The sequence below is a fragment of the Athene cunicularia genome, assembly GCF_003259725.1.
Source record: "Athene cunicularia isolate RWA chromosome 4 unlocalized genomic scaffold, athCun1 chr4_part2, whole genome shotgun sequence".
Classification (NCBI taxonomy): domain Eukaryota; kingdom Metazoa; phylum Chordata; class Aves; order Strigiformes; family Strigidae; genus Athene; species Athene cunicularia.
The window spans coordinates 28,732,208-28,746,750 of record NW_020799099.1 but is presented as its reverse complement, the minus strand read 5'-3'; the positions used below and the strand labels follow the sequence as shown (position 1 = coordinate 28,746,750).

Sequence of the window (14,543 nt, the reverse complement as noted above, 5' to 3'; positions counted from 1 at the left end):
TCTGGCAGGCACGTACCCAGATCCTCAGCATATGATTCAGGTAGAGGGATGAGTTGAGGTTCTAGATGCAATACAAGTATGCAGTTTGTCTTTTAGAAACACAGAATTAAGTGGAAGTCAGTATGCTTCTATGTGCAACGTCTATGGTTTGTAAATACCAAGTCTTCTTTCAAAAAAGGAAGACCAACAGAAAGCACATAATACATATTTAAATGGGGCTAAGAAATTAGCTTTAGTGTTTCTAAAAAGACTGGTGGATTTTTTTAGTCCTAGAATGTTATCTACCTTTACAGATCAGTTCTGGTACCTTCTTTGGAATCACTGTACGTTAAGAGTCCCTTTGACCATGCTGTTCTGCTCCCCTTATTGAAAATATGAAACCCTTTTTCTAAATTAAATACTGTGTCAACATTATTTAGCAAATGTGTTATTTCTGAAGAATCATAATGTCAAAATGTTAGGACGTTTTAAGACATATTGATGCTATTTGTGTGTTAAGACAAAGAGGATATAGCACTAGAAAAGGAGATTTTATACCTTGCCAAAGCATTTCTGTGTATATTTGAGTCCTTTCTTTACAGAGCCTACTTTGATATATATTGCAAATAGTTTATAATTTATGATCAGCCATCTGTGATCTTCTTTATTTCACAAACACAGTAGAAAAAAGGACATTTTCTCAACTTTCATTCAGTCTTCTTTGCAAAGTTTACACTGAAGTCAGTGTGTTGGCCACACAAGAAAGGTTTCTTTACAGTTCTAATGTGTTCTGCATCAATATATTTCATCAGGCTGATATGATATAACACAAAACCATGCAAAGACATCCGCCTTTTCTGATTAGTTTGGATGGAGACTGTTAAATTCAAAACTATTTTGCTATATTAAAGCAGATAAAAGATCCTGGTACATAGGATGATTTGTTCTGCTTACAGATGACTTGTAGTAATAGATAACAATATAATATTGTGTTTCATGTAATCATTCCAGTGTTATTTAGACAGGAAGTATATACAATTTCTTCGATTTGTTAACAAGCAAGGTGAAAATATTTTGTTTATATATCATAACGTATAATATATATACAGGAGAAAAATGACAGAAATGTGTGTAATAGCAGGTCTAATAGCTCTATCACATCACAGCGTTTATACAGAATTAGTATGTTTTACTTTAGTACATTGATGTTTGCACATTTACATGCTTTCTAATAGCATATGGGTAGAAATTTTTTATTTTCAGGCCAACTGTCATCAAAACCGTAGCGTGCTGCACAAATCCAAGTGGAAATATATGTTGTGATGAACAAGTTTTTGTTTACCTCTCTCATGTTCCAGGACTCTGGAAGTTTTGTTTATTTGTTTGTTTCCTGTCAGGACAAGGAGTTCCTATTTCTCTGAGTATCTGAACTTAATTTTCTGAAGTTATAGGCACTTATAACATTTACTCACTAAAAAGTCTTTGCTTCTTAGTGGTTTTCTACATAAATTAATTCACATACTTTTAATGGTAATGAATCTATTTAATGTACCTTAATTATAAATTTTTCTATATTTTTTAACTCTGTGTTTTCAGTTGAGAAGTCTAATATTATTGAAGGCTTCTTTCCCTAGGCAGAAGGTTAATTTCACAGTTCAGAGATGCTATACTCAGTCTAATCACTGGGTAATCTTGAAATAACTTGAGGCTTACAGACTTATCTTTCTATCTGGATACACTTTGCTGCTACCAAGTGTCTTCCTGGCCCATGGCATATCACACTGAGGCTGGTCTATGATCTGCTAGGAAAGTTTTTTCTTAGATTGAATGGCAGCCTAAAATTAAAATTTGAGTCTTTTGAGAAAACTAAGCCATGAAAAGCTACTCAAAATTCTTCATCTGGAATTAAAGAAAATAAAGATATTAGAAAAACTTGTATTTTCTTTAAAGTCCATAGATATTTTCAGCTAATGGCTTCTTTCCTTGAAATGTGTGGGTTTTTTGAATTACTGAAATCTTAACACATTCCATTAAAAAAAACAAACAAACAAACAAAACAAACAAAAAACCAACAAACAACTAAAAAACCTGTTGTGTTTTGGTTTGTTGGTTGTTGGGTTTTTTTTGTTTTTTTTTTTTTAATTTTAAAATTTCATCTGAGTCATTTTCTTTCCTCTCCTAACTTGGCTGAGCTTGTTGTACTCTGTTCTCCCTAAAAATTCTTTCTCATCTTTTTTAGCATTTATCTTCTCCTTTGATACCAAGATTTGATTTTTAAGATTACTTTCCTGCAAGTCTACTCTGATCTAGTAATCAATACTTAGATTGTCTTCAGCATCTACTTTTATAGTGTAAGCAGCACACATTATAGGCTTTGCAGCTCTTTTTTTTTTAAAAAAAAAACAAACAAAACAAACAACCAAACAAAACAAAACATTCTTCAAATTATAAACTAAAAGAAGGGAAAAAAAGACTAGTGAGCTTTGTGGGACTAAACAGTGTTCATGGAGCCTATAAATTGCATCATCTGAATTCTAACAACTTGGCCACGTGGCATTGGGAACAGGCTAAATGCAATTTTTACCAGCATAAACTTACAACACAGAAAATATTTGAAGAATTGCAGTACTCTAACCAAAGACCATCTCTGAGCAAGTTTGTATAAATCAGAGTTGTTTGAAATTTTGGGGACAGGTTACTACCTTGAGTAAATTCTCATAGGTTTGTCTTATGTCATTAAAGTCAACTAGCTCAGTGTATACTTAACACTGAATATCACTTTTTGCAGCAGATTGTTTACTGTGTTCATTCTTATGTAGGTGATATGAAGGTGTTTGGTGAATACATGCAGTTATGTATAAGTGTGCTACTAAGGAAAACTTCTTAGTTAGTTTTTAGTGAGTTGCATGCTTCAAACTGGGATGTTACATGGACTTCGCTATTTTTGAAGAAATAGCTTGTCAGTCAGAAAATAAAATAAACCTAAAAATTCAATTAGGAGAACATGCTATGGTGTCAGTTATTGTTTGAATGGGAAAGATTTCTTCAAGGTTTGCCAAGCAAATAAAAGGATGTGCGTCAGACAGTGGAATCAAAATGAGTAAATGGAACAGCTGTCAACTTTAGTTGTAGTTTCAGAGTATTCAGAGTGAGTCCTTTTGTAAATTAACTAAAGGAACTTGCTGATTTTTTCTTCACTTTTTTTTTTTTTTTTTTTTTTTTTCTTCTCAATTTCAGTGTATATTTTGCTTGTCTCTTTCTTATGAATGAGTTTTTACTATTAATACTAAACAGGGAAATCAGGCTCTTTGGTAAGACATTGTTATAATGTTTTAGATATGGGAAGTAGAAGATTTAAGAAATATGCTTCTTAAAAATTGTTATTATCTAAATATACCATTTATTTTCAGATGGATTTTCATTCAGTATTTTAGCATGTGAAACAAGTAATGTAACTAGAAAATGTGGCTTTATAAATAGTTGCTCAAATAAAAAGAAATTAACTTCAGCAGCACTTAGACTTCATTATTCAGAAACTGTTGTAGAAGAATTGTTGTGCAAGTAAAATTACAAAATGTAGAGACTTTTATGAATGTATATTTATAGGAAGCTTGCAGCTGGAAATGGCTGTGTTTTGAATAAAGTATTACATTGAGTTAATTTTTAGTTCAAAATAGTAAAATGATAGATTTCAGCCATTTTAAACTTTTGAGTTAACTCTGAAACAAATGTTTTTTACATAATTAATTTTTGATACAGTGCTGCTTTATTAGCTTGATAGCAATAAGTCAACACATTTGACATGATTAAAGCAAGTATCTTTTTCACAATTTCTGATTAACAAGTTTGTTTCATGAATATTTACAACATTTGAAACTAACACCCTGATAGCATAATATATGGCTGATGGAAAAAAGTATTTTCTTAGACTCTTATGGAAGGGATGAAGAGATTTTGCAGTGGGAAAAAAGATACAGCTAGAATTAAGTACAGGTAAGCCCAACACTCTGACCTGAACTAGACGTAAGTGGGTCAGCCTAAGAGGTTGTGCTGGTACCTTTAAGATAAAACAGCATCCTCCAGATGTAATAGTTGTCCCAATTCCTGGTAATAACCAGTTCACTTGTCCTGTATTAAATGTGATACTTCTTTCAGGAACTAATGAATTGATTCATAGTTTTAGCCTGGCTCTTATGCCTGTGGTTTACAAGCCCTACTGCTGTCATATAGTGAGCACTGTGTCAAGTTGCTGTATTCAGACACCTTATATTCAGCTCACAATGGAGTTTTCATGTGCCATCCAAAAGCCTCAGGTGTTGTGGTGCTTGTTACAGGCACTTTTCCGGTGCCTGTTCTCTTTCTCTGCCACCTACATTCGGTGGTTTCCTAATCATCAGCCTTGCAAGCATTTGCCTATTACTTCATGAGCTCTGTAAATGCCTACTTAAGCTAGCTGTGACCCATTTAATATATGCAATATGTTCACACATACCCACTGGTTGACATAATTTCAGTTCTTGGTATTAGCATTGAGAATTAATATTCTATTAATATGTATAAGGGTTATACAACAGTTATTGTTTTAACTGGAATATGAAATAAATATCCACCAGTGTGAGGTTTTAAATTGTCTATGAGTTGTTTCATGCCATGTGCAGATGATGTGATACTGGTTGATCACGGAACCATAGAATGGTTTGGATTGCAAAGGGTACCCCAGGGATAGTGCTTGTCTTAATTTTCTCTCTGGCTCTCTGAACTTCTTTCCTGTTCTTGATCATTAGAAAGAATAACTATAATAAAAGAGTTATATAACCAATATCTCATACACAGACTTTTAATGAATAATAGAGAAACAAATTTGGTCTTCAAGGTATGAAAGACAGGTATTTTTGCATAACAAGAAATATAAAAATCTCCTACTTCATTAACAACTTGCTCAGGTTTAGTCTTCTGGATGTAGGTGTTAGAATGGCTAGCTCTGCTTACTCAAAAAAGAGATTCAGAGCTTTATCAGCTGCTTGTTTTCTAAACATGGAAGTTTACATCCATTTTTGTGTGGCGTTGCCTCAGTAGAAGGAATCTTTCCCTGTTATATCCTAACATATTTTAATATTACTTTTATACATATTTTTACAGAAAAAGAATACAGTGGTATTTCAAAGAAAATAAAAAATGAGAAATAACTAGGTAACTGCTATGAGAAAAGATTGGTGTGTTAGAATGAACAACTAAGGGGATCATAGTGAAAAACTTGTTGACAGTGAATCAGCTGTGTCATTTTTTTTTGGATTGGAAACGTTATTTAGAAATATGGCAATATATGTTATGTGTTGCTCATGCAGTTGATAACGTTTTTAAAAATCCTTAGTTCTAGACAACTCTGAATTGGAATATTGGAATGCTTTAGGCAACACATGTTAAAGAATTGTTAAAAATAGGAAGAGAAGATGACTTTGTTACTTTAAAGATGAGATGTTTTCTGTGTTTCACTGTGATTCAAGCAAGTCAGGAAAAATAAGAAAAAAAAATCATTTGTTTTTGAGGGGATTCTGGCCATGTGTCATTCAGGATGAAACTGAGGACAGTTAACACTACTTCAGGGTTTACAAGGTTCTGGAACACTGTCCATATCATGGAATAATTTAAACTGGCAGTGGCCTCTCAACTTACCTAGGTCAACCAGTTGCTTAAAGCAGATCTATCTTTAAATTTACATCAGGTCTTACAGGGTCTTCTTTAGTTGACCTATGATCATCTCCCAAGATAGAGGTAAAGTTATAGAGACTGCACAGCCTCTTTGGACAATGTGTTCCAGCACTTAATCACTGTCATTGTGAAAAAAATGTGAAAAATACCGGGTGAGTTTAAAAACAGGTTATATAGGAATCTTTCTACAGCAGGCAAAGTGTAGCTGGTTTTATCTTGGATCAGGGAGGAGGATGAAATAGCCTGTCTCTTTTTTTATCTGTATGTCTATAATTTTTGTGGTAACTAATTCTGTAAGTAATATATTTTTCTACTTTTAATTACAGCAGGAAAAGAATCAGGAAAGCTCAAGAAATAAAGGTAAGTGCCAATTATTTTCAAAATGTGGAGATTCTTGTAATTATCATAAATCTACCATCCGTTGTTGGTTAAAAATTATCCAGACAGATTCTTTGCTGATTATTTTGGTATTTGAAATGACAAAAATATATTCAGGAAAGGGGGTTGAAATGTAGAAAATAAATGCATAAGGTACTGGTTTTGGAATAAGATGAATAAGGCTGACTAATGTACTCTGGATGGGATGGACTGCACAGCTTCTCACTAAGTTTGTGTCCTCAACTGTGGATGCTTATTGTACTTCAGTGAAACATCAGTACCATCACTTTAGCTTCTCCCTTTTCATTCCATAAATCTATAACTGGATGTGATTCAAATTTATGCACAGATTATTCATGTCCTTAATAGACCGCCTTGTAAAACTACTGTCATCTGTGGGTTTTACATACAATTTTCTTGTATGCTTTCACTGCACCTTACTTTGTGCCAGTGGTTAAGCACTACATGAAATAGAATATCCAGGTTGAAAAAACAGGCTTGTATCAAGAAAATTAAGAGTTCAGAAACCCAAACTGTGGATTTCATGCTTCTTTCTTATATAAAGTCAGTTAATAAACAGAACACCCAGATCTCTTGGTTACAAATTTGTTAAGCGAGCAGTGAAAGGCAAAACTGCCAACAGAGATAAAGATTGTTCTTTTGATATTTTATTTGCTTATAAAGGTAGGCTATGAGGTACTTTAAAAAGGAAAACACAAGGGAAGGTAGAACAAGAAAGAACACCAGTTAGAGGTTACAAAGAGAGGAGGGAATTAAGATACTAACCTATCTACTTTTTATTGCATTAGGAAGCAATGAGTTAGCTGTTCTCAATTCAGTTATTTATTTATCAGAGTACTTACTGATCTCAATTTCCTTGCTTTCCCTCACACATAAGCATCTAAAGACAAACATAATCTGATGGTTGTTTGGAGTTGTGTCAGGACTGTTACATTTTTCATGATGATATAATAATTTACATCATCTGAAGGACCCATGGTCCTTCATTTGAAAAGTGTGCATGGTAAAATGAACCAAAAAAACATCTTCAGTTTCAACCAGTTTGTGATTTATAATTTTCTGTTCTGAGGTAATACAATATAAAGTTGAATTATCTCTAGATGTAATGAGTGTATCCATGATGTATTCTAAAACATTTTCTGTGTCTTGACTTGATAATAATTATATAAAAGACTGAAAGCTCAGAATAGATTACAAAAATATTTGTGTATACTTACTTTTAGAGAAATTACAGACTTTAAGCCTCTAGCTACAAAGAAGGATCCTGAAATTGGCCTTTCTTTGTGGATTTTTATTATTTATTTCAGTTATATTATGCTGTTTGACATTCCCTCTCCCACCCCCCAGCCCGTTGAGTTGACAGGTATATGGTCATTATGGTATATATGTGAGAAACAAATAAAAGTAGGAACAAAAAAATGAGCTAGTTGGGATTACTCATCATATTCATTAGCTGTTAGTTTAGCCAAATAGCCACAGAAACAATTTTCAAAAGCTTATAAAATATTGCCTATAATATTGTACAGTCACAGGAAAGCCTTAAACTCTGCTTGAAGGGGTATATCCATTATCTCCAAACAGGCAGTGAAATTGGTGCTCAGCTGCACAAAATTTGTTGTGATTATATCTGTAACATCTCTTGAGGAAATTTTGACTCTACTTAACTTCCTGCATGTTGTGCATGTCTCTGCTTAAAGTGACAATTCAACTTGGAAGATTTCAGTGGTCTGAAAGATAGTCACACACAGAGTAGACTTTGGAATGTGTATATACAGATATGCTGAATTGCTTAATGCTTTTTTGGGGTTGTTTTATGGTTAGGGTTTTTTGGCCTTCTCTTTTCATATTCATTAAATTTATTTGTTTTCATGTGTTATTCTTCCATGTCGTTGCAAAGATTCAGACAAGTATTTTTATTTCACTTGTAACTTATGACATATAAGAAGGTAGAAGTGTTGCTGCTTAAAATACTGGTTGTTTTGGATGAAACAAGGCGATACTAATGTTTTAGCATGAATGTTCCTGTATTGTTAATGAGCATCTGTCCTTCACATGCAGTATCTAAATGTGTTGTGCTCTCCATGTGTTCTTGTGAGATAGGTAAATTATCCCCAGGTTCTTGGGATAGGGTTCTAATAGTATTTCTTACCCTCTCCACATATGGTAGCTACTGTATATAGTAAAAGGACAAAACTATTCTCTGTGGTTCCTTAAATGTGCTTTCTGAATCAGTGTTGTCTTTTTAAATCAGAGGACAATTACAGCTCATGTTAAACATCCCTACCAAATGAAAACCTGTTGTACTTTATAACGTCCATTGACATCAGTATGTCAGTATCTAATTTTTACCAATAATTTCTTTAAGATTATATTTTTATAAGAGGAGGATATAGCAGCAGAACTACAGTCAAATGCCATTTGACTTTAGCAGGATCAAGACATTAGTAAGAAGCATCATTCCATATCTTTTATTATATTGTAAATGCCTAGTAATTTTTTATTTTATTTCATTTATTGCTATAAAATAAATCTGATTCCAATTCATATTTTAGTAATGATGTTGTTATTGGTTTGTGGTGTTTGTTTTTTCTCCTGACATTTTTCTGACCCACTTGTTTTTCCCATCTGTTACTTCTGCTGTCAGCTGCTAAGTCAATCACACTGAAATAGAAGCCAATACTCAAACATGACCTGTTCTAACACAAATCCCATCTCTCTCTGATCTGTGATATTTTTTCCTTGTTTCATTTAATGGATAACAGATATTTGTGTACACAGTTTCAGAAGAAAAATATGCTGCTTTTATATAAAATAATACATTAACATTTTACAATTCCAGTGTACACTGGCAAAATTTTTTGTAGTCTGAGAAATTTTTGTGCATGAAAATTATTATCGCCAGTGCAAAATACAGATGAAATTAGTTTCATAACACGTGTCTTTAATATGAAATAAATAACAGGGTAAACAATCACAAACTAAAATGTTGCTGAATTTTACTTGCTGGTTTGGACTTACAATCTGACCTTCCTTACATCTCTTCCCCAGTATTCTTCAGAAAAATGAACATTTTATTCCAAGCCTGTAATAGATCACAAAATAGATATTTTTGTGATTAATTGGAAATATGCTTGCTAATATCAGAAATTGTGTTGTAGTTAAGCAATATGCATAATTTTCTTCCCAGTTTATGCTTAACTTGAGAGACTTTCAGGTGCTTTTAATAAAAAACATTGCAAACTTCAAAGTGGAAATTGTTTCTGACACTCTGGAAAAGTTTTATTTCTGAAGAAGCAGAAAGTTGGCTAGTGACACATATCAACTATTTGCCAAACTTCAAAGTAATTTTGATTCCTTTGCTTAGAAAAAGCATGGACACCCTAGAACTCACAAAATATTTCAGTTAACTGGTAACGTTTTAGATGATCAGTTCCTAAACTCCGTCACAGTTATTTTGAATTATGTTACAAAAATTTTATTTTTTAAGAGCTAAAAGTTAATTTTAGTATAGAAAAGCAGTGTGAAATATGTATGTTTCTAAAAACCAACCACAACAAAACCAGAGAAAATCTACCAGAAAAAAACAAACAAACAAACAAACAAACAAAAAAAACAACCTGAAAACCACTTTTGAATTTAGGCTGAGAGTGAATTGGTCATTTTGCTGATATTGCACAATGAGATGATACTGTGTACAACTTGTGTAACTTTGGCTATTTGTTTTAGCAAGTTAAAAAAAATATATATATGAAAGGTATAAAAATTGTTCCAGCTAAGATTTTGAAAACTTATACTTCTCATAGTATTTACAAAATGTGCATGTAAATAATTTTAATGATATTAATTTGAATACTTTTACTTTAGGAAAATACACTTTAGAAACTGACTGTATAGTAGACTGTTAAAATTTGTTAGCTACTATTGATCTGTTCTTTGAACATCATTAACACTCAAAACTAAACAGAAGAATATTGACTGACAGTATTCTAATTACAACTTGAGTTTCTAATTGTATTCAACCCTTCTCCTTTTGTGTGTATGTAAATAATCTGAATTTTAAATCATTGTTGACTCACAAATCAGTTTCAAAAATATAATTCTCTGTTCTTACAAACACATTACCAGACTCATCTGATATCATTGAAAAACATCTGTGTCTTTTACAATCTTTAGCTACCAAAAATAAAGAGGATACCATATGGGCATCACTTGCATAACTTTCTTGCTTTTTACGCCTTAAAAAGTTAGCATACCTATTCAACACTTGTTGGGTTGTCTGGGATTCCAAGATTGGTGTTGTAGTCTTTTTCTATACAATGATAAATATAAGACAGGAAGGAGTGAGAAAAGCTTAAGATTGTTCAAAATTAAAAAAAAAAAAAGTAAAAATTAAGGGACAAAACCAATAACACCTTAATTAAAACAGTAACTTTTAAGAGTGACAACTTATCTTGAGATACTCTCAAATGCCAGTGGGTGAGCAAACAGTTATGTCTATCCTGCAATATGGCTGGTTGTTATTATTTTTGATAATGGATAAATCTGTGTATGTTCTGATGCAGAATACACGGCATCAACGACTTACATCATGTTAAACCAATTAAGTATGGCAAAAAATTCCCTTCATTACTTTCTGTAATGTATCCTGTGACTCATTATGTCTGCTGAATCAAAATATTCTAAATTCGTATTTCAACAGACGTGTATTATGTGAGTAAAGTTAGAATCTGGACTGCAGTCCTTCTGGACTGAATTGATTAATGTTTAGTTTGTTACACTGTAGTAACCCTTCTCTAGTAAAGCAGTAAATATTAGAAAAAAAAGTAGTATTTTAGAGAACATACATAACAGCAGGCAGGTTAGAAGATGTTTGTCCAAGAGTGTTATTTTCGTTGGGATGCAGCTGCTAAATAATCTGACCTACAGTGTTCTTTTTTCTGATTTTTTTTTCTTTGTTCTTATTTGTTCTTTCTTTGTTCTTTGTTCTTTCTTTGTTCCAACTTACCTGAGTGAATAAACTTTTAAGAGGTGGTATGAGGATTGTTTGAATTAAGTGTGCCAAATACGATCCCCTTTATCCTATTCTGTTCTCCTCCAAAGCCCAGTCAACTGAAACTCAAATCTATTCTGTCACTTAAGAATTGCCATAAGAAATGCAGCTCTGTCTTCCACTCGAACAGTTCTCCATTTCTTTTCATTTTCATGCTCTTATGAGAGTCCACAGACACAGTGTTATTAACTGAATGTTGTGGGGTTGTATTTATTATTATCTTGGAATGGATTCAGTATGATTACCATTTGTAAAAGTGCCATTTTTAATCTACATTCTGAATTGGTTCAGAGTCAGATTATGAAATGCATTGAAAAGAAACAAAACTCTATCTGTGAAAATAATTTTAATATAACAGTTATTCTTATGATCTTGTTTTTAAACAGACCTGAATCTTATTGTGAGAAAGTGAAGTGTGTGGGTCAGAAGGTCAGATATCATTTTTTTGTAATATCTTTCATAACACTGCAATTACCCAGACTTTGAAAGTATAAATTAATAACAAGGTCTGTGCTGTTATTATACAACTTTGTAAAAGGTTTTCATACTTATTTTAAACAAACATTAATTGAAGAAACTGAATTCCAGTTTTGAGATCTATCTGTCAGTGCAGCACAGTATTTGTACAGTAACCTGGTCAGTGTGATGCCATGGAGATAAACGGAGTAAACTGCAGGAATATGTTTGATTCACCAGTTGCTGTCTTGAGGTAAATGTTCTTTATGGTAATCAAGAAAGTAAGTAAAGGTACTCAAGTAGTAACAAGTGAATACAGCATGGTTCAAATATAACAATTGCAGCATTTACCGTATTTTAAAATACAGATATACATTCAGTATGAGTGAAAAAATGTCTGCAGTTTTAGAACAGCATCATATTGAATTTCTTGAGTGTCATGTTACAAATTATGTCCATATTTCAGAGTAATTCCAACTTTATGTTCGTTGGCTCCAAAGTTTCTAAGTCCATTTCTACTATGACAAGTATGTATACTAAAAAGATAACTATAAAACAAAAGAGCCAGAATGAGTCTGAAAGGTTTTTGTAAATTGCACAAAATTCACAGCTGTTGCTGCATATTCAGAAAATGAATTGGAATAACAAGATATGTCTGTAATTTTTTTTAAATGAACATGTCCATTATTTCTGCTGCTAATCTAGAGCTATGTGAGGGGGTCACGCATATCCTGATGACCACTACAGAGATACCTACTGATACATATGTATATTATAATATATATTTAATATATATATCAGAGAATCATAGAATACTAGATTTAAAGGCACCTCAAGGATCATCTTGTTGAACCTTTCTTGCAAAAGCACAGTCTAGACAAGGTGGCACAGCACCCTGTTCAGCGGAATCTTAAGTGTCCAATGTTGGGGAATCAACCACTTCCCTGGGGAGATTATTCCAGTGGCTCATTGTTCTCATTGTGAAAATAAAATTATTATGTATAATAATAAGGGCAAAAATGTGAGAACAAAAAATTTTTCTAACTGTGTTTTATTGCATTCATAATAGAATTAAATTCATGTGAGATGTATCTGAATTGTTAGCAGCTTTAGGAATTATACTCACAAAGAATTCCTTTGTTTTAGTTTTCTTTGTGGCAGAGAAATAGACATCTGACTTCATTTTTCTTCTCACAAGTAATATTCATGCCATTCAGAAACTTGGAGGCGGAAAAAAATGGCCTGTGTCAAAATTCCAGACAAGAAATCCTCTTCTGCAAAATGATAGATCTATATTAACAAGAGAGATAATGGTCATTTCTGTATGTAGTAGCACCATAGAGCTAATACAAAAGATTGATATCCCTATCTAGTATTTGGTTTGGATTTTTTCTTTTAATGCATCTTTGTCCTTCAAAAATTTAGGTTGCGTTCTGTTAAATTGTTAAATATTTCGAAGTAGACTTTTTGAACTTGACTAGAGAGAATATGTTCAGTCATATTCATGAAGTTTCTCTCTGTAGTCACAAACACTTCATTTGAACAGATACAGCAGAGAAGAGATTCAACAGTGGCCAGGGAGGGGAGTCCTGAATACTTACTTACTGGAATATATACTTGTTCCTGTTAAGTCTCTACTAGCTTTAAAAAAGTCACTCAAAGGATGAATGTAGCAGTATTGCTTATTTAAATTTAAATGTATTAGCAGACTGAATTTTAATGATATCTGCCCACAAATGATTGTGAATAGCAATACAGTTTGGCTAGTACTCTGAATTTTTGTATTCTTTTCCATGTAATTTTTCTTTTTAAGCTTCCATGTAAAAGAAGGTACTGTTTAACATGAACATTACTGAAAATGTTTTAGAGAGTTTCTTGCATTTTTTCTGATGTAGGCTGAGAAGAGTTATGCACATAACTTTGTGAGCAGAGAAGGACTGGTGGATGATGCATGTGGTGGTTGGAGGCCGACTAGGTCACAGCGATCATGAAATTATTCACGTTCTCTATTCTTAGAGATGTCAGGAGACAAGGCAGCAGATCTGACATCCTGGACTTGCAAAGGGCTGACTTTGACTTGCTTAGGTACCTGCTTGACAGAAACCCTTGGGAGACGGTCCTGAATGGAATAGGGGTCCAGGAAGGCTGGGCACTCTTTAAGAAGGAAGTCTTGATGGCACAGGAGCAGGAGGTCCCCAGGTGCTGTAAGAGAAGCTGGCGGCACAGAAATCCATCCTGGCTAAACAGGGACCTTTGGCTGCAACTCAGGGAGAAAAGGAGAGATTATAGCCTTTGGAAGGGGCTAGTCCCTCACAGGGATTACAAAGATGCTGTGAGGCTATGCAGGAGGTCTAAAGCCCAGCTAGAAATTAATCTGGCTTCAGCAGTCCAGGAAAAAAGAAATGCTTCTATAAGTAGATCAACAGGAAAACAAAGACCAGGGAGAGCCTCCATCCCCTGCTGGATGCAGGAGGAAACATGGCAATGAGGAAAAGTCTGAGGTGCTTAATGCCTTCTTTGCCCCAGTCTTTAATAAGAAGACCAGTTGTACTGAGGGAATCCAGCATCCTCAGCCAGAAGAGAGAGGCTGGGAGAATGACACCCCCCCCCAATCCAGGTGGAGAGTCAGTGACCTACTGCACCACATAGACACACACAAGTCTATGGGACTGGATGAGAAACACCCGAGGGTGCTGAAGGAGCTGGCTGGGGTGCTCGCCAAGCTGCTTTCCATCCAGCAGTCCTGGCTGACTGGTCAATCTGTCAGGACCTCCGCAATGTGATTCCTATATATAAGAAGGGTTGGAAAGATGTTCTGGGAAAGGACATGCTTGTCAGCTTGATTTTGGTGCCCTGGAAGCTGATGGAGCTGCTCATCCTGAGTATCATCATACAGCACGTGTGGGACAGCCAGGGGATCAGGCCCAGTCAGCATGGGTTTATGGAATGC

The 14,543-nt window shown here is 33.9% G+C and overlaps 1 protein-coding gene across 2 annotated transcripts in view; it reads left to right on the top strand.

Moving 5' to 3' along the window:
• Positions 1-14,543, top strand: part of FSTL5 (follistatin like 5) — a 300,031-nt gene that overhangs the window by 17,995 nt on the left and 267,493 nt on the right. For both annotated transcript variants that reach the window (XM_026847761.1, XM_026847760.1), the window contains exon 2: positions 6,015-6,048. In XM_026847761.1, coding sequence (XP_026703562.1) covers positions 6,015-6,048 — 34 coding nt within the window. The remainder of the gene's footprint in view (positions 1-6,014; positions 6,049-14,543) is intronic.